This window comes from Mus musculus, chromosome 13 (assembly GCF_000001635.26).
Source record: "Mus musculus strain C57BL/6J chromosome 13, GRCm38.p6 C57BL/6J".
Classification (NCBI taxonomy): Eukaryota; Metazoa; Chordata; class Mammalia; order Rodentia; family Muridae; genus Mus; species Mus musculus.
The window spans coordinates 53,315,604-53,336,529 of NC_000079.6; the positions used below are offsets into that span (position 1 = coordinate 53,315,604).

General features: G+C 46.0%; 1 protein-coding gene across 2 annotated transcripts in view; it reads right to left on the reverse strand.

Moving 5' to 3' along the window:
* Nucleotides 1-17,144: 17,144 nt before the first annotated feature.
* Nucleotides 17,145-20,926, reverse strand: part of Sptlc1 (serine palmitoyltransferase, long chain base subunit 1) — a 44,670-nt gene continuing 40,888 nt past the window's right edge. For both annotated transcript variants that reach the window (XR_382233.1, NM_009269.2), the window contains 2 exons: nt 19,738-19,811; nt 17,145-18,374 (listed from right to left, as the gene is read on the reverse strand). Coding sequence is in view for 1 of the 2 variants with exons in the window: in NM_009269.2 (NP_033295.2) it covers nt 18,281-18,374; nt 19,738-19,811 (168 nt within the window). In the remaining variant the exon portion in view is untranslated. The remainder of the gene's footprint in view (nt 18,375-19,737; nt 19,812-20,926) is intronic.

Below are 20,926 nucleotides of genomic sequence, written 5' to 3' on the forward strand. Positions count from 1 at the left end.
GAGTTACAGGCAATTGTAACCGTGTGGGTGCTGGGAACCCGGGGATCCTGCAAGATCAGCAAGTGCTCTTAACCACTGAGCTATCCCTGGAGCTCCCAGAAAATCCTTCTGATAGAAGCAAGCCATGATGGAAGAAGAGAACTGACTCCCTCAAGTTGTCCTCTGTGCCTAGATACATCTACAAATACGCACAATAACTACATATATATTTTTAAAGCTTAAGTAAAGAAACAAGCCCGGATGGCAAGATGGCTCAGCAGGTAAGAGCACTGACTGCTCTTCCAAAGGTCCTAATTTCAAATCCCAGCAACCACATGGTGGCTCACAACCACCCATAATGAGATCTGGCTCCCTCTTCTGGTGCATCTGAAGACAGCTAGAATGTATTTGTGAATAATAATAAATAAATCTTTGGGCCAGAGTGAGCAGCAGAGCGAGCAAGCAGAGTTGATTGAAGCGAGCAGAGGTCCTAAAACAAAATTTTCAATTCCCAACAACCACATGAAGGCTCACAACCATCTGTACAGCTACAGTGTACTCACATACATTAAATAGATAAATAAATAAATCTTAAAAAAGAAAAAGAAAAAAGAAAGATGCAAGCCTTCTCAGCATTGATATTCAATGGGAGGAAGTCTCAGTGTCATTACTGGTTGAAATGCAGTGAACGTGTTGGTCCTCAATTATTTGTTCTTGAAGTTCCTTGGAGACTGACAAGGGTGGAGGAAAGTCTCCTTTTAGGAGACAGGGGAAGGGACTATAGTTGACATTATCAGATTCCCCCTCAACTCGGTCCCCCTGTCTGAATGTAGGACCTCACAGATTCTAGTTTCCAGAATTAATACCTGTGACGTTTGCCAGACTGAGAACCCTCAGAGCCAGGCCTGCCAGCCCCGACCTTTCATTCCATGCTCCAATAAACCTGTATTACCCAAGACTCCGGAACATCAGCACTAAGGACCCACTGTCCTCCAAAGTCTTCAGAGGCTCGCTAAAGTAAGAGACCAGGCTCAGGTCTCTAAATGGCTACTCTGAGAGAGCAGACGCAACAAAGTAACCAGAGAGTTTCCTGTGAAGGAGGGGTTTGGAGGGCAAGGTGCGGGAGGGTGTTCAGGTGAATGACACTGGCTCCCTGCCAAGAATTGTGAGTCAATAACGAAGTTCAAAGCACTCATCTACAGAGAATCTTGTTCAAGTGTTTTGTACTGCAGATTAAGGGTGTTGGTGATCCTGCCCCGTGGGGATGTGCAAGGAAGGTGGAGGTGGAGACTTGCCACCCACCCACTGACAGCCCACTGAAGGAAAAGACACCCAAGGAAGCCTTGCAAATGCAGGATCACTGGGAAACTGAAAACAAGATAAAACAGAAAAACCCTGTGTCTTAGTGTTCTCCTTGCTGTCATAAATCACCAGGACCAAATGCCACTTGAGGAGGGAAAAGGTTGTTTCCTCTTACAATTCTAAGGTCACACTCTGTCACTGAAGGGAAGTCAGGGCAGGAACTGAAGCCGACGCCTTGGAGGAACACTGGTTACTGGCTTGATCTCCTGGCTTGCTCAGCCGGCCTCCATATACAAACTCAGTACACCCGCGCAAGGTGGCACCCACCTCCAGTGGGCCCCCTCCCATATCCATCATTAATCAAGAAAATACCCAAAAGACTTGCCTACTTCCCTCCATCTGGATGGAGGCGTTTTTCTCAATGGAGCTTCGCTTTCCCAGATCATTGTATCTTGTACCAACCTGATGATAAAATCAACCAGGAAACTGGGTCGGTGTCTGGCACTCTGGGAGAGAAAATTCAAGATTCGATTGTAATCTTTCAAGTTTGTTTGTTTGTTTGTGGTGCTGGGAGTTGAACTCCGGGTGTTTTGTATGCTAGACCAGTGCTATTGTCGAGCCACATCCCCAGGCTTCTAAAGACTTAGACTGCTGGCTTGTTTGGTAAATTAACCTTCTTTGTGATGAACCCCTCTCTAAGAAACTGTGGTGTAAGTGGATGGTTACCACTTACAACCTTCAAAAGAGTTCCTTGCTCCCCTCTGGGAGGGGTGATGACTAGGCTAAGAGATGCCCAGGCAACTGGTAAAACAGCTTATGGGTGTCTCCATGATAGTATTCTCAGAATACATGGGCATTCTGACTGAGTCAAGAAACTGCTCACAAGAACACGGGCAACTGCTTGTGGGCACCTGGACACAGCAAAGGAGCTGCTGTGACTTTTGAAGAGCTAGGCTGGACACTCAAATTTCCGGCTCTCCAGCCTTTGGGTTCCTGGATATGGACCAGTGGTCCTCGTATGGTAGAAAGGACTGAAGCACACTGGGCTTCTCTTAGAACGTGCTCTTTCTTTCTCTCCATGCATGCTGGGAAGAAGCCTGGCAAGACAGACTCCCTGTGAGCAGGCTTCGTCTCTCATTGTGGTTAACTGTTCTGTCAACCTGCTGATGGGCCAAAAGGAGAGGTGTTCTCTGGGAAGGCACTTCCTGGAGACTGCAGACATCTGACTTCAGCCTAGCTCTTCTGCAGCGGCCTGGCTGGATGTGCTCCGTCCATGTGCTGCAGAATAAGCATACTATAATCATTACCTCTTGACAGGGGTCCTATGGCATCCACTAAAGCAGGTTCTTTAAAACTAATACTGAGAGCAAGGGCCAGGGGTTGCTCAGTGGTGGAATACCTGCCTAGCATTTTCAAGACCTTGACTTCTAGCCCTAGCACTGCAGGGGGGGAAGACAAAACAATAACAAACCCAAAAGCCTTGAGCGCTCCTAACTTATTAACTTATTTATATGATTGTGTAGCACTAGGAGTTGGACCCAGGGCTTTGCAACATGCCAAGCAAGCTCTCCACCACTGTGCCACATCCCCTGTCCACAGGTGGCTTTAATTTGATTTAATTAATTAATTAAATAATTCAAAGATTTGTTTTTTATTTTTACTTATGTGCTTCTCTGAACTTCTGCTATCATGTGCGCATGTTGACGCTCACAGAGGCAAGGACATCAGATCCTAAAAAGCTGTAACTGTCTGTGAGCTGCCCAAAGTGGGTGCTGGAGTATACCTAATGCACTCCTATAGAGACCTTAGAAATATGTATTTGTTTTTATTATTTATATTTATTCTTTGATAAATATAAATGTTATATTTATATTATTTAAGTATAAATAAATTTATTTCTTATTAACATTAATTTTTAATATTTTAATTTAATGTTCATTGCTGTTTTACCCAAATGTATGCCTGTGTGACAGTGTCAGAACTCCTGGAACTGGAGTTACAAATAGATGTGAGCTGATGTGTGGGGGCTGGGAATTGAACCCAGGTCTTCTGTTGAGCCATCTCTCTAGCCCCTGAGGAAGACTCTTTTAGGCAGAACTATGAATCTAAAGTCTCTACAGGACAGGGCCCCAGTTGCCCACCCTGGAGCCTAGCTACCAACTGCTCTCTAGATGGGCCTCCCTTCCTGATTTCCCCAAAGGAGTTTCCCAGTTTGGTTTTCTGCAAGACTCCTTGCCTAGATTCCGCTTATAAGACAGCTCAAGCCAAGACATAGGCAGTTGGCACAAACTCAGCTGCTCTTATGTTGCTAGGGACTGGGGGGCAGTCCACCACCTGGGAGGTGGGAGCTTCCTGGCCACTACTCTGTGAGCCAGCAATTGTGCTGGGCAGAGTAGAAGCCAGGGAGATTCAAGGGCCCTTGTTGACATTGCTGTTTCTCCACCCCCCCCTGCTCCCCCACCCCCATTGTTGGGCAGGTGAGGAAAACAGCAAGAAATAGAAGGAAAGGAGGCCAGGACAACATGGTTGTTGGAGTTACGAGAAAAGCTAATTACTTTCTTTGTCTGTTTCCCTACCCTTAATGGAATTTTGTGGAGTTTAAATGAGATGCAATTTATTTGACAGTTTGAGACATCACCCTATGGATATATATACTCTCTATAAAATACCCATGGGTGAGTTTAAGGTAAGTCTGGGAGTGCAGAGGATTCTGCTAGGTCCCCCAACCCGCACAGATGAGAATGCTCACAAGTGCCTGTCCCAACTCCCTCTCTTGATAGTTTTCACAACATTCTTTACAAATAAGAAAGCCCGTGCAAACTCCAGCTGTCTCTGGAATATGAATATGCTTGGAATTTCATTTCTACATGACTATCGAGTGTGGTGGTTTGAGTAGGTTTGACCTCCATGAACTAATGTGTTTGAATGTTTGGTTCATGGGGAGTGGCACTATTAGAAGGTGTGGCCTTGTTGGGGTGGGCGTGGCCTTTTGAGTAGGTGTGGCCTTGTTGAAGGAGTGCCATCATTGTGTAGGCAGGCTTTGAGGTCTCATATATATGTTCAAGTTACACTTAGTATGAAACACAGCTGTCTCCTCCTGGCTGCTTTTGGATCAAGAAGTAGAACTCTCGGCCCTTCCAGCGCCATGTCTGCATGATGTCATAATTCCTGCCGTGATGATAATAAACCGAACTTCTAAAACTGTAAACCTGCCCCAATGAAATGTTTTCCTTTATAAGAGTTGTCTTGGTCATGGTGTCTGTTCACAGCAGTCACACCCTAACTAAGACACTGAGAATGTTGCTAAGAGACTATTCCTGAAGCAACTCGAGAGAAGCCTGTGGACTTCTTAGGTGCAATTGGTTTCCCCAACAAGTGAAGGTTCTTACAATCAGAAAACAGTATATATACGAGGCTGGATCGTGTTGGATGGGCCAACTTTACACCTTTGACTGCAGATGGGGATGGTGGGATGGAAAGATGCTGTATGAATCTCTCCACCACTGGAAGAGGGAGATTCCCTAGCCACAGGTGCATAGGTGTCATGGAAGCACACTGTGGCAAATTATTCTCCAGTAACTTTTCATTCACTGGATACATTTTTCTTATTGAACAATCTGTTCAGTGTCATTTGTTCTCAGGGAGGAGAATGATCACTGACAAGAAGCGAGAGGCATAGTCTGTGTGGTAGGAAGGCCACCTCTGTAGAAGCCAGGTTTAAAAAAAAAAAAAAAAAGAGGAGTCCAAGTGTACGGAACCTGGGTAGCTGACAACAAAGCCAAGACCTAAGAAGACACTTCTTATTTTTATTTTTTTAAAGATTTATTTATTATTATATGTAAGTACACTGTAGCTGTCTTCAGACACACCAGGAGAGGGTGTTAGATCTCGTTATGGGTGGTTGTGAGCCACCATGTGGTTGCTGGGATTTGAACTCAGGACCTTTGGAAGAACAGTCAGTACTCTTAACTGCTGAGCCATCTCTCCAGCCCAAGAAGACACTTCTAAATATTTAGAAGCGAACAGTCTTCTAATCACTTCCAATCTGCCACAGCAACCCCATCACAGCGGCGTGTGGATAACAGCAGCACCCACAGCCTGGCTTAAGATAATCAAGTCCAGACGCCGTTGCCCCAAAGGAGGTCAGCATCATTCACCACCGTGACCTAGATCATATTTCAAAAGTTTCAAATCAAAGCTGCCCCACCAAAGCCCAGTCTGCAATGACTCCCTTATGCACCCTCATGTCTCGAACACAGAAGCGGGGTGGCCTTTGGGGAGTGGAATTCAGACTTAGGAAAACAAAACCTAGCTGGTGTGGTCCTTTGTGCAACCCACACCGAGGAGTTGGCGGTGCCCCGTGGGGTTATTTATGGCCTCACTTAAACATTTTTATTTAAAAAACAATCCGAGTCTGAGAGCCATCATAATATTTATAGAGCAAAGGGGAGGAGTTGAAGGAAAGTTAATAGGAACCCGGGCGTTTCTGTTTCTGCTAAAACCCCACAGAAGCTCTGTCACCGCACCCCGGTGCCACTAAGAACAAGAGTTAAAGGTATGATGGGTCATATCTGCATGGTGGATCCTGGTGTCCTTCTCAAGGGACAGTCCAGTTAGGGGACTAATCTATTTGGCTAAGGACGTCAGGTTAGTGAGTAGCAAGGATTTATCCTTTCAAAGGATAGAAAAGAATCCTTTCAGGGCTGGTGTGATGGCTCAGCGGTTAAGAGCACTGACTGATCTTCCAGAGGTCCTGAGTTCAAATTCCAGCAACCACATGGTGGCTCACAACCATCTCTAACAAGACCTGATTCCCTCTTCTGGTGTCTGAAGACAGCTACAGTGTACTTACATATAATAAATAAAATAAATCTTTAAAAAAAATCCTTTCAAGGTAATCAGCAAGACACACTCAGACAGATGGATGGGATCCATAGAGGGATGGATGTCAGGATGTCTGGAGAAGGTTTAAGTCGAAAGTAATGTCATGAACTTTGGGACAATAGCAGCTCCCTACTTTTAAGTCACTATTTCTACGTGACTATTTCTCACAAAGATGCTATGCACAGCCTTGGGAGGCATTTAATCAACAGTGTAGGGACATGGGTGGGTCTGTGGTCTGCAGGCTCGTAGGGTTCTGACATCCCTGACTATGGAAATAGTCCTGTTCATTCACTCAGTCCACGGATCTTAGAGTTCATTCCCCACCGAGGACTGAAGGAACAGCTCACATGAAAGATAAATGGCTGGTTCCTCTCCAGTCCCACTTGCAGCATCTTAAACAGTTACAGAAGACAGTGTGAGTATTCCAGTTTGATGTCCAAGGCTATGACAAACACCCTGGCCAAAAGCAATTTGGGGGGAAGAGTTTGTCTGGTTCCTGATTCCAGGTCACAGTCCATCACTGAGGGAAGTCGAGGCAGGAACATGAATGTAGGAGGAGGGCTGAGCATGAAATCCGGAGTGAATGTGTTGATGTGGGTGTGCCACGCCAGGGACCCAAGGCTCCATGGGAGTGGTAAAGTCTTCCTGGCTGAGGCCCAGAGGGATGGCAAAGCTTCCCTTGGATTTTTGAGCGGGAATGATTGACCAGTGTGTGCAAAAATAGCATTGCAGCTTTCTGCTGTGGAATGTATTCAGGAAGAAGTTGCTTATTCAGAGATCTCTTTCCAAGACTGCCGAACCCCGCCCCATATGCCATAGCTAATAAGCACAACGAGGTTCTGTAACAGGCCCCTAGACCTTAGTAGGCCCGCAGACCTTAGCACAACCAATGCCGTGATGTAAGTACCATTCAGGCCCAGCAGGTAATCAGCAAAGACATAGTCCATCCAAGTCCATAGTTCTGGGAAAGTCCCGTAATGTACTGACCTTGTTTTTGTGCTTAAAAGCTCACCCGGAGAAAGGCTCGGGACCACACTTGGATTTGGAACATCCATTGTGTCGATGGCTGGCTAATCAGGACTTTGCACTCATGTCCCAGTGGTCTCCTCTGGTGGACAGACCATAATAGTTCTAGGTTGTGACCTGAGTAGGTGTCACTCCATTAGAGTGCAGAGCCCCCTAGCCCCCCCCCCCCGACTCCTTTTCTGTATGAATCCTGTGTGCATTATTTTTCTTCACTCCTCACAACCTAGACAGGGTTCTAGGACCCAAGCCAGACAGCATACAGTACCTGAAGGCAGGCCAGCTTGCTATTCCACACATCATACGCTCCGACCAAGGAACTCACTTCACAGCAAAAAAAAAAAAAAAAAAAAAAGGCTGGAACCATGGGCATGGTTGCTTGCTGGCTTATGCTCAGCTAGCTTTCTTAGGTAACTCAGAACAATTTACCTAAAGGAAGGAAGGATGCTTCTGCCATGGGCTGTCCTGCCCCCTCGCTCCCGGCCCCCATTACTTAACAACTAAGTCTGCCTCCCGCTAGACATGGCACAAATGGTCAGTTTCATCTAGGCAATAACTCAACTGAGATTCTCTTCTCAGATAATTTTAGATTGTGGCAAGTCTACATTTAAAACTAACCAGCCCTCTTAGTATCTGGGATACTGAGGCAGGGGGATCACAGTTTGGAGCCCCCCCCTCCGCTCCCCGGGCTAAGAATAAGAGACCTCATCTAGAAAAGCAGAACAAAAAGAAACAAATGAATGTCCTGGAAAGCATTCTCCAGGCAATCGTTTAAGACTGAGCTCCTAGAGGAAGGCTGGTGGGTGAGAGGGCTTAGAACGCCAGGTGAGACAAGGTCGCACATGCCTGGACCCTCCTTTTCTCTCCCAGAGGACCTCGGACTGGATAACAAAGAGGTCTGAAACCTGTGACAGACACAGGGAAGGAGAAGGCAACAGAGCCACATGGGGATCTCTCTCCAGCCCTACAACAGAGACTAAGTAGGTGCCCTACTTTGTCTTCAAATATCTACTGGACTGACTCTCCAGAACTGGATAACTGGCTATTGGCTCAGCCATCCCTTGGGACAGCATAAGCCACACCCACCGTTGCCTTGCTTTGAGTCTAATTGCCTTAGGGGATGAAGACCCAAGGTTTCATTTCCTCCCATCTGCCACAATAGAAGGTGGCCTTGCTATAGCAGTTGGAACAGAGAAGCAACTTCAGTCCCTCCAGAGAGCAACAGCAGAGAATGAGGGAGGGCCCTAGAAATGCCAGAGGAAGTAGTCCAGTGAGCAACATCACAAGAGCTGGGAAACACAACCGGTATTGGAAGCACACAGATGCAGGCCAGTGGTCAGCCTACACTCTAGAGAGGCTAACACAGGAGATTGAAATCCCACCAAGAGTCCCAGTGCAGAACAGCCAGTGTGTCCAGTATACAATAAGGCCACTGGTCCTATCAAGACTCAGGGAAGCCACACCTTAATGAGAAAACAAAACAAGCAGCAACAACAACAAAAACCAAAAAAATAAAATAAAATCCAAACCAACCCACACTCGCAATTACTGAATAGTGTGTTGACATCTCACACAGACAGAAAGGGTCACGGTAAGAATGCTTCAACAGAGTCCCTTGAGACAAATGAAGACCAGCCTCAGCCAAGACCTCAGCAAAGAAACAGATGCAGTAAAAATATGAAAACTGTTGGACTGAGAAACTCGATGGTGAAAATGAAAAACTTGTTGGACAGGACACACTCAGTGCTAAAGCGGAGGCCACAGTAGATAGAAGCCAAGGACGTAAAGGCCTCACTCAGCAGGATGCATTGGAAAACAGGAGAAAAACACTGTGAAAATAAATAGAACACTAGGAGCCCTGGCAGGCAGCCTGGGAGAACACTTACCTCCACAGTTACAGTCCTGTCTTTAGAGTTCCAGAAGAAAATGGGAAGAAGGTGGGGCTCAAATGTCCCCCAAATAAATGGTGTCTGTCAATCACCCTGACTAGGCCAGAGAAGTAAAATCTCCTAGTCTGAAGGGTAAATTAAGCCATAGGATAAACTGAAACAAATCAATACCAAATATAGAGTAATTCAACTGCCAAAAAAACTAACAGTATAAAGAAATAATCTTAAAACAGCCGGTGAGTTATGCAGTACCTGTAGAGGAAGACCAGCTGAATGACAAAAGATATGGTGGTTTGAATAGGTATGGTTCCCCACAAACTTATGTGTTTGAGTGGTTGGCCATATAGAGTGGCACTGTTAGGAGGTGTGGCCTCGTTGGAGGAAGTGTGTCACTGTGGGAGCAGGCTTTGAGGTCTCATATGCTCAAGCTATGCCAAGTGTGACAGTCTCCTTCTGCTGCCTTCAGAGCAAGATTTAACACTCTGTTGCTTCTCCAGTACCATGTCTGCCTGTATGCTGCCATGTTTCCTCCTGTAAGGATAATGGACTAAACCTCTGAACTGTAAGCCAGCCCCAATGAAATATTTTCCTTTATAGGAGTTGCTGTGGTCATGGTATCTCTTCACAACAACAGAAAGACTAAGACATGATCTGTCTTAGTCATGAACACCAGAAGTTAGTGGCACACTTTCCATGTTATAGAAGGAGGAGGAGGAAGAGGAGGAGGAGGAGGAGGAGGAGGAGGAGGAGGAGACCTCTCAGCCTCTCATCTATACGTCCTATATCTGAGAAAATTATCATTTAAAAACAGAGGCAGGAGAAACAAGTGGGATCATTCTCCTGTAGTAATTGTCACCTTGGAGGCTTATTGTCCCTGTCTGCTAACCTTGCCTTAGTGCTAGAAGCTTCTAGCCTCTGTACAATCTTATATAGGCCTAGAATGTTTTCAGCCCTGAGACTTAACTGCTGAATAAGCTCTCCCTTTCTAGTTCTTTTTGAGTTCTGGCTGGCTGATTCAGCTCAGCTGTTTTGGCTCAGACTCTTCAAGATAACTGATTCAATCTGGCTTCTCTCCCAGCTTCTGACTAAATTGCTCTGCTTGGCCTGAAACTACCTCTAGCAATCTGTTCTAATCTTCTGGCTCCTTCTCATTTTCTGGCTCACCTGTCTTCACCTGTGTCTAGTTTCTTCAGTCTTCAGCCTGTCTCTGTACAACTGTCCTAGTAAAACTGTCGCTCTCCTTCTTCCTGTGAATTGCTCTCTCAAGAAGCTTCTCTTTCCTGTCTCTCCTCATGGGAGCTGGGAATATCCTAGTCTGTTAAATCTTTCTCTGATTCATCACTTTGTCTGCCTCTCAATTAGATATCATTTTCTTTTTTTTTTAAGATTTATTTATTATATGTAAGTACACTGTAGCTGTTTTCAGATGCATGAGAAGAGGGAATCAGATCTTGTTACGGATGGTTGTGAGCCACCATGTGGTTGCTGGGATTTGAACTCAGGACCTTCTAAAGAGCAGTCAGGTGCTCTTACCTGCTGAGCCATCTCACCAGCCCCCTAGATATCATTTTCAAACATGGATGCTCTCTTCTACAAACTAACTTTACCTTCACTGTTTGAGATTAAAGGTGTATACGAAGGGTGTGTCCAGCCAGAGGACTTAAATGTGTGTGCTAAGGGCTGAGCTACATCACAACTAGAAACATGTTTTTAAATTAACTACACAATCTCGGAGTTCACAGTGTGATCAAATATTCTGCAGCAGTGAATGGCTCAGTCGTGTAAGGTACTTGCTGCCAAGCCTGATGACCTAAGTCCCATCCTCAAATCCCACACAGAAAAAGGGAGACTCCCAACAGTTCTGATTTCTACACCTGTGGTTAATGGCTGGTGTGTATGTACATGACACACCCACTAAGAAAACCTGATACATTTAATAAAACAAAAATGAAGTGGGCCCTGGAAAGATGGATCAGTAAGTAAAACACTTGCTATGCAAGTTTAAGGACCTGAGTTCAAATCTCTAGAACCCATGTGAAGCCAAATGTGGTAAGGTGCACCTATCATTCCAGTGCTTCTAGAGAGAGATGGGAGAGATAAGAGTCGGAAGAATTCTGAAAGCGTGTGGGCATGTTAGCCTGGCTTACTCAGTGCAACAGCAAAATAGTCAACTCTGTCTCAAACAAGATGAAAGCTCAGGGCTGCCACTCAAAGATGTCCCCTCATTTCCACGAGTATATAGGAGATGTGGTCACCCACACTCACATCAGACTCACTGTGGAGGGACACAAGACATTTACAAATGAAGGAAAGCTAAGGATGTGTTGTTTGTTCACCTCTGGGTTTAGCAGGAGAGAGAATGTGGCTGACAGACACTTGTTCTTAGCCCTCTAACCTGTTGTGAGTCAGAAAGTTAGGAGACAGGATTTTTCTAGGAACTGGGTTTTTAAAAAAGCTTGTAATCCCGGAGCTGAGGGGACAGACAGGAGGATCTCAGAGGCAACAGATCATATTGCTCTGAGTGTTTGTTAGATATGGTTACATAGTGTTTGAGGACAAGCCACACAGGGTGATAGAAGAACAGACAGACAGTACCATGCCCCCCACCCCCACAACCTCTCTGCCTAATGGGTTAAAGGTTTCTGCCCACAAAGCAGGTTGGAGATCTTTCTTCTCCCAGGCAGTATGTACAGGCAAGACCATGTTAATGCAAAACCTGGATGAGTTTTGAGTTTTTCTGGGAAAGAAAACAGTTTGGACCTAAGAATGGCCAAGGATATATTAAAAAGGAGAAAGTTAAGAGTCACATCTCCCTAGATACGTACACATACCAGAAATTCACAGTGCAAGACCAGATCATCAAGCAGTTGGAGTCTTGGAACCGTAGGAACCTTTTTCTAACTCTGTGGCAGGATCAATTAAAAAAAAAAACACTTACTTACTTTATGAGTGTTTTGCCTGCATGTACATATGGGTACCTTGTGCATGCTTGGTGCCCTCAGAGGTTAGAAGAGGGAGTTGGATCCATAGGATCCGCAGTTAAGGATGGTTTGTGAACCACCATGTGAGTGCTGGGAACCAAACCTGGGTCTTCTGCAAGAGCAGCTGGTGCTCTTTGGGGGAGAAACCGAACAGGAGAAGGGAGGGTACAGAGAACCAGCATCTACAGTTTGTGCAGACCTGGGGCAACACACATCATAGAAATTGCTGCAGATTTACATAATGTTCTGAGCTCAGGGGTGTTTTCCCTTAGCTTTCTTCATAGGAGTAGAGAATTTAAAAGAAACTGAGTTATCTACAAAAGAAAATTTGTAAAAAAAAAATATTGTACTACAGCCAAACTGGCAGAATTCTCGGTCAGGGTTCAGAGCATGTGCCTTACTGGTGAGATGAAATTCCTATGTTAAGTTGGAATAGTGAGGCTACTCTGTGGATGTTACTCCCACTGCCCTCTAAATGTGAATAGAGATGATCAGGAATACAGAATTCATGAAACATTCTTGTCAGATGGCCAGCTCTCTTCTATTCCCAGGGATGGAAAGGAAATTGGGTGCAAACCAAGTTTTCAACTTTTACTATTTATAACTTATTATTTGGATGCTTATTAATTTTTTAAAAATTATGTGTGCATAGATGGATATTTGTGGAGGTCAGAGGTCAACCTCTGATATCTTCCTCAGTTTCTGTCCTTTGTTTGTTGAGACAGCATGTATTACTGAGCTGGAAGACAGCCTATGGGATCAGACTGTTGAAGCAGGGGTCCCAGGGATCTTGCCTCTCCTTCTACAATGTATATTTTAGACAAATAGCACCTGCCCACCTTGACGCAGCTCTGGGGGTTAAACTTCATTGGTCATGATTGTGCAGCCAACATTTTCCCAACTAAGCCATCTCCCAGCTCCTATTCAGATATTGAAGAGAATAGACTTGTATAATTTAAAAGTGTAAACATTAATGAAGCCAAGAGGGCCACACAGGCACCAGGTGACAAAGACAGAGGTGACAAAGATAAGAGTTAGCACAGATGCAAGCCTCTCAGCCCTGGTTGGCCTCAGGGCAGAGTGAAGGGTTCATCTTCTGTGGAACAGAAGGAGATCAGAAAGGCAAGTGGTGGCCACCACCCAGAGGTCCTGTACCCAGGAAGCTGCGGGGGTGGGGTGGGGGGTGGGGGGTGGGGGAGGCTGTTGTAAAAGCTACTCAGCTGTGTTCCAGCAGGCCCAGCTTAGGTGGGCTTTTCTGTTCAGGCAGTAGAGACTTGAAAGCCGTTTAAGAGTGCCCAAAGAAGCTAAAGGGATCTGCAACCCTATAGGTGGAACAACATTATGAACTAACCAGTACCCCGGAGCTCTTGACTCTAGCTGCATATGCATCAAAAGATGGCCTAGTCGGCCATCACTGGAAAGAGAGGCCCATTGGACACGCAAACTTTATATGCCCCAGTACAGGGGAACGCCAGGGCCATAAAAGGGGAGTGGGTGGGTAGGGGAGAGGGGGTGGGTGGCTATGGGGGACTTTTGGTATAGCATTGCAAATATAAATGAGCGAAATACCTAATAAAAAATGGAAAAAAAAAAAAAAAGAGTGCCTGGCCTCAGATCTTACTGCTGTGACCAGATGAATGTGCCTCCTACTGCCCTGGGCCGGGGGAGCACCCTACAGGAGGTACTCTAGGAAATTCACAGAGCTCATTCTTGGCTGACCTCCTTCCCTCTGGTCCAGAGTCCTCAGTACTTCATCACCTACATCTTACAGCTATTTGCCACAGATGGGAAAATGGGAGTGCAGGGCATGTCATGACTGGTCCAAGTTGAGGCAGGTGGGGAAGAGAGGTGCCGGGCTCTCCTCAGATGGTCTGTTGTGAGAGAGCCTGACACATGTGTGTGTGTGTGTGTGTGTGTGTGTGTGTGTGTGTGAATCTGACAGGCGTGGCCCTGCTGCTGAAGCAGATGAACCTTGTTGGAAGGGGCCTGGGAGTTGTTGCTTTGTTCTTTTAGTAATGAGATGTTTATTAACTTAAAACATGAACTTTTGTTGTAGTGTTTTATATAGCAATGGGAGATCAGAACTAGATGCCAATGCTTGGCATGGGCTGACTAATCTTCACCGTCCTCTCTATCGGGGACAGTCTTCCTTCCATTTGGGCATGCTACAGCAGGCTTCCATCCCTTCTCAGACCCATCTCTACTATTACCCACCTTCTCTAGAGGACACTGGGTCATCCCTGGTAAGTTAGTCACCCACCTAGTTTTTATTTATTTATTTATTTATTTATTTTATAGATTTATTTATTTATTATATGTAAGTACACTGTAGCTGTCTTCAGACACTCCAGAAGGAGTCAGATCTCGTTACGGATGGTTGTGAGCCACCATGTGGTTGCTGGGATTTGAACTCCTGACCTTCGGAAGAGCAGTCGGGTACTCTTACCCACTGAGCCATCTCACCAGCCCTTTATTTCTTGTTCATTTTTTTAAAGGACTAAACTTTTTTTTTTTTAAAGTGTTTACCTTCATTATCCACACCCTTTTAGCTTGACCCAAGCTTGCCAGTTTATTAAGTGGAAAGCATCTTTGCCATGGGTTGACTGTGAAATGTCCTGTGCTGTCTCATGTCTGTTGGTTAACTTGGGCACTGCTGTTCTAAGCTGAGAAACCCGTGGATGTGTGGCCTGGCTGGAGGCAGTGGCTTCTTAGGAGGCCTGGAAGACTGTCAATGCAATGAAAACCAATTGCTACACACCCTGCTTGCCAGTGCCACCAGCTGAGCCTCCTTCCATGCTGCCCTTGTCCTCTGAATGCCAAGGCCAAAATAAACCCTACTGTCTTTATTTTTTTGGTTTTTGAGACAGGGTTTCTCTGTATAGCCCTGGCTGTCCTGGAACTCGCTTTGAAGACCAGGCTGGCCTCAAACTCAGAAATCCACCTGCCTCTGCCTCCCAAGTGCTGGGCTTAAAGGCATGTGCCACCATAGCCAGCCCCTTACTGTTCTGAGTTGCTTCCTGTCAAGGATTTGGGAACAGCCACTAGAAAAGAATTAGAAAAATCTCACTATTGGTTGTGACTCTCTGTGATTGGCCCATCTCTTGCTGTATCTCACCAGGAGCCATTGTGAAGAGTTGCAGGCCCACTCACATACAATGCTGGTTGGGTGGGATGCGCACATACTGTGTGTGTGTGTGTGTGTCCTTCCTGACAGAGTATATTTGGTGCTGAACATGGGAGTTTGTTTCCTAGGTCCTTGGTTTTGATTTTCATCTTGAGTTATTGGTTTGGTTTGGGGTTTAGTTTGTGCTTTCATTTCTGTTTTTATTATCATCTTTTTTTTTTTTTTTGTCTGTAACTATTCACTTTTGACATTTTTCTACTACAGAGATGGACTAAACATACCCATCGTGGCATGAAGGAAGGAGCTATACTGAAGCGCTTCCCTGTTTTACCAAAATTAAGTTAGTACTGATACATAGTAGGTTTAGGTACATCATGAAAACAACCAGCACAATGGTAATTAGGACAACGATCACACAGCAAATGAAGGGTGTAAGCTAACATGTTGTTGTTTCAATACTTCCTACAACACAGAGGCTCTTTTTTTTTTCTAAATATTTATTTATTTATTATATGTAAGTACACTGCAGCTGTCTTCAGACACACCAGTCAGATCTCCTTAAGGATGGTTGTGAGCCACCATGTGGTTGCTGGGACTTGAACTCAGGACCTTCAGAAGAGCAGTCGGGTGCTCTTACCTGCTGAGCCATCTCACCAGCCCCAACACTGAGGCTCTTGAGTCTGTTCATCTCGGTGCCAACTTTATTGCTCCGGCCTTGCCAATTCTGTTTGCTTCCCCATCTGGGACCATTTCCTCCCACACTGAAAGGTTTCCTTGGTACTTGCCATGAGGTGACTTGCAAGTCGTAGACTCTGTCTCGAAATGTTCTTATGTTCACTCCATTGCTGATTGACAGTTTGGGTAGATGGAGAATTCTTGGCAGGAAAATTTTCACTTCGGTACTTTTGAGTGTTTCATCTCAATGCCTTCTTAGTTGCCCACTTCCCAGCGAACTTGGCCCTACTTGAACTTTGATCTTTTGCATGCAGTGGCTTTGGTGTTTACAGTGGGCTGACCGAGCTGCACCTAGTATTTCGTTGTCTTGTCTAACCTGGAGTTTGTTAAGCTTGAGCCTTGAGGTGATCCGATAACTTTTCAGTGTCAACTCACCTCCCTTGTGGAGAACTGACGTGTGCTAGCTAATGTGATGTCCCCAGAAATGATGTGCTCATTGTTCTCCTGAAGCTGTGAATGCCACCGTGAGACCACATAGACTTGAGCCTTTAACAGTCTGTCATGAGGTGGGCCTGGGCTCATGAGGCCCCAGTCCCCCCTAAGGATATAGAAGCAGCTAGCATTTTTCTAGTTTGCTGTGTTCCTACAGTTAGCTGCAATCAGCCACTTGTCTACTAAGCTAGATAAGAGTGAGCTGTTCCCTTGGTCTTTTGTTGGTGTCTTGTCTGAGGTGAATAGATGTCTGTTCACGTCTCCCCAGAAGTCCGCCGACCCCCACGACATGGTAACTGGGTCTGACCCAGGGGCCACAGGGATCCTGAGGCTTGAACTTCATGTTGGTTCTGTGTGGGCTCCATGGTGAAGGACATGGGATGGTTTCATGGGAAGCTGGGGGAGTACACCAACAGAGATGGTGGCCAGCACCTAAGGCGCTGTGCTGCCTCTGGGCCGCCTCTTCCCAGCGATTAGAGGCAACTGCCCTGCCACTTAGCCAAGCTTCCTTCCCCAGCTGAGGATCAAACCCAGGGCCTGTGTTTGGCAGGCAAGAACTCTCCCATGGAGCTAAGTCTTCTGGCCCCACTCCAGCCTTCTTATAGTCCGAAGTAGACAGTGTTCAATCAGAAGGAACCTACGAATTTTGAGATAGTACATAGTCTTTGGTTGGGCTGGAAGAAGGGACTAAGAAATTTAGTTATGTTCTAAAACAAAAGAAAAACACACAGGGGAAAATGAAGGTTAAAATCAAGAGACTGCTGAGCTGAGCAAGCTGCTATCCAAACAGACTCCTTTTCAGGAATGTAAGCTCTTGGAGGTTTATTTCATTAAAAACCAAACCAAAACAGACTTTTCCCCGACAGGAGTGTACCCTCACAGCAGCAGCAATCACAAGGCACGTATGAAATAGAAACATTAAAAATGTCACAGATCACTTAAGAAGATGCCGACCCATGGTTCACATGAACGCACATCAGAAAATGACATTTAAATGACCTGACTCCTCTGCCCGTGCAACAAGAGAAGGCCTTCCATGCACACGATCCGTGGCACATGTCACAAGCCTTTATATCACTCAACACGCTCGCTAAGGACAACGGCAGCCAGTGTAGAGCTCGGAAATCACGTTTAGAGCATCCCTATTTTTCGGAGGCATCTGGAATTTATAGAGTGAAAGAGGAAAGGTCTCATTTTTCTCAGCTTAGAAAAAGCCCACAGGTCTATGCTCCTGGACAAAACCACCATGAAAAAGGACATTGGACATATTAGAAAATACCAAGGGCATGATTTGTATTTGGGGATCAGAATAATAACCCTCTTCCCAAAACTGACTAGAGAATATATAAAAAATATAAAGTCAATTACACAAAAATAAAATAACGTTTGATTCAGATTATTGCTTAGGAAGCGGTATGAAGATCTGTTAGTGAAGCTCAGATTAGACAGGACAGTATCAGTAACTGGAGCACATAGAGTCCTAGGATCACCATGTTGTATGACGTTTATAACACACACAGAGTATCTGCATAGCAGCCACCACTGAGCTCTGCCTGAGGACAGGGGAGGACACAGTCTCTCAGTCTCCCACAGTAACTGGATACATGGAGAGTCCCTCTTAGCTGCAAAGTCCTTTTCTATGGATACGGAGAAGTGCTTATTGAATCATTCCCACAGACGACAGAGGGAAAATGGAAGCTCCAGTTTTAAACAAAAGCGAATACAAATGACAGTGAAGCATCCTGACAGAGCACACGGCACTGCAGAAACACCAGGGATATGCTGTCATCTGTCATCCTCTACAAGTCAGCTCCTGCTGGATACAACCATCCACTCTGGCTGTGTATTCAAGCACAGCCACACCCTGGGCAGCTGGAGGTCTCTGAGTAGTTCCGTCCGCAGGTGACATGGCTGAAGCACTGGGCAGGAGCCTACAACAGCACAGCCTGGGCCGCCTCCCTGATGGTGGATGCAGCCCTCTGTAGCTCTTCCTCCGTCTGCTCCACAGTGACCACAACCCTGATGCTGAGAAAGACAAAGCACAGGAACACGAGGTCACATGCTTGTGCGGCAGACTGTTCCGGCTCTGAAGGGAGCCAGCCTTCTACCTGCTGCTGATTTCCTACCATGCAGCAGGAGGAAGTAGCTGTGAGGGATTTGCAACCTGCAAGCCTAACACACCGGTTCTCTGTGGCCACAGGCAGAAGCCATGCCTCTCGGCCATCCCCACTCACCTGTATCAAGTCCAAGTATTTTCTTTTGGGGAAGCCACTGAGGCTGGAAACCAAGCCTCTCAATGATCTACTACTCTAAGCAGTCCTGGGCCCAAAGCGGGAAGTCACCATTTCTCACACTGGTCTGCCGGGGCGCCCCTACTTAATAACTCAGCCGGGACATGAACGTCTATTCAGAAGGTTTTCTGGTTCTTAGGACACAGGGAGCTTTGCACCCTAGTGCACCTGCGTCTTACACTCTGTGCTCCAGGCTGTCCTGGAGGTTCTCAGGCCACTGCACACCCCAGCAAACTACAGTGTGATCTGCTGAAGATCACGTTGTCTACCAGGGTCCTCCTGAGCAGATACTGCTTAGCCTAGGGTGGGACCACACCCCAACAAATCCTCTACAGATCCAATCCACTTTGGCCAGTTCCCCACTGTGCTCAGGCATTACTGTAACACCTGAGTTCGGGACATCAGCCTACAGTGTGGGAAAGCCACATACAACAAACTAACTATATGCCATGCTATCAGACACCACTAAATGAATGCTCTTATGGGTGTGCTTTCCCATCATGGTAACTCTGAAGGGAAACTATCAGAAGCTGGGAAAGGTCTGTACCTAATTCTCTGAGGTCAGGGTGTCACCTGTTCTAGGAAGTCTTAGCATCATGCCAGTGTCTTCTGTGATTTCTGACCCAGGGCTACAGTGATTGGAGTGTTCATTTCTTCTGATCACAGTGCAGGTTCTGGGTCAGAGCTGAGTACTTCAACAGCCTATTCAAGAGCCTACCCCTCCCCCTTGCTTTGCCGTCCTGCTGTAGCTGGTGTCTGCAAAATGACGCATGCAGACCCACAAGCACCATTGGCAAGGTGACCACATCCAGGCTCCTCCCTTCTCCATTGAGCGTCTCCACAGCACAAGCTACAGTTGGACTCCAGCTGTTACAGCTGCCGAATAGTCTGTCACTGAAGCTCATTGTTGAGTCACCTAGGAGGACACTCAGTCCTATGATGCTTTTCAGTTAAAATGAAAAATATCTTGTAGCTAAATGGACCAGGATGTGTGCTGTACTGTAGGGACATTCTTATCCTGCAATATTTCAAGTTTTCCCAACACATTTAAAGAGTGTAAAGCAGGAAGCGGCACTGCCCTTTTAATATTCACCAACCTTGGAGGAGGAAGGCACTTCTCTTCCTTGTCCAAGTACCGTGCCTGAGTCAATGCGATGCCCTTATCCATGCACTGCAGGGAGAAAGGGGACAGAACAGTCATTTAGGTCATGGTGGACAGATATGCTGTCCTCAAAAGTACCTGCCATTTTTATTTCCATTTAGAATTCTAAGAGACAAAGCTTATGCACCCCTACTGTTCTCAAGGCAAACCCTTCTTTTGGACTCAGACTTCCTGTGATGGTGACTACAGAGCCTATGAGATGTCTGGATCTGGTGGCTTGATGGGAACAGCCCCCATAGGCTCAAATATTTGGATACATGGCCTCCAGTTGGTGAACTGTTTGAGAAGGATTAGGAGGTGTGGTCTTCCTGGAGAAGGTATGTCACTGGTGGGGTGGGCTTTGAGGCTTCAAATCCTCCTGCTACTCCCAGTGTGCTCTTTGCCTACTTGTGAATCAAGGTGAGTGTTAATTCATGGCTGTTGCTGCCACTATGCCTTTTCTCCACCGTCATGGCTTCTGACTCTCTGAAGTTGTCTTGGTGGTTTGTCACAGCAAGAGGTCAGCGACTAAGCCATCTCTCCAGCCCCCATTTTCAGGCTTTGTTCTGAGAATGTGTGTGCATGTAGTCTGCTTGCTCACACCCACTGCTTGCAAGTGAGCCCTGTGTCTCTGAACAGCAGTGTTTGCTAAGGCAGTGAGCCTACCAGTAAGAGCAGTCCTGTGGGAGACAGCAGGCTCAGCAGCCACAGGATGTAATGTTATCCTTAGCTGTGCTGGCTGTCCGTTGGGTCGTTCTGAACATGTGTATCTGTCTTACTTTTTCTAAAACCTCTACCCACAAACTGACTTTCATATCTGTGTATTTCTGGGGTAAGACACTGAGGCAGTAAAACTGTGGAGGATGCTGGGTCCCTTTAGGGAAGCCTGTCTTTCCGCAGGCCTGCAGAGCTGGGCCTGAGAGAACATGTGTGATGTGTTCTTTTCCAGCCAGCCAAGTATTCTTAGCCTGATCACCATAATGTGATAAGGACATACACGTCTTTAATTTTGAATCTTAGATTTGGTTTGTTTTTTTGTTTTTTCTGTTCTTTTTCTTCTTCTTCATCTTCATCTTCTTCTTCTTTTTTGCTTTCTTGTTTTTTTTTGTTTGTTTTGTTTTGTTTTGTTTTGTTTTTTGAGACAG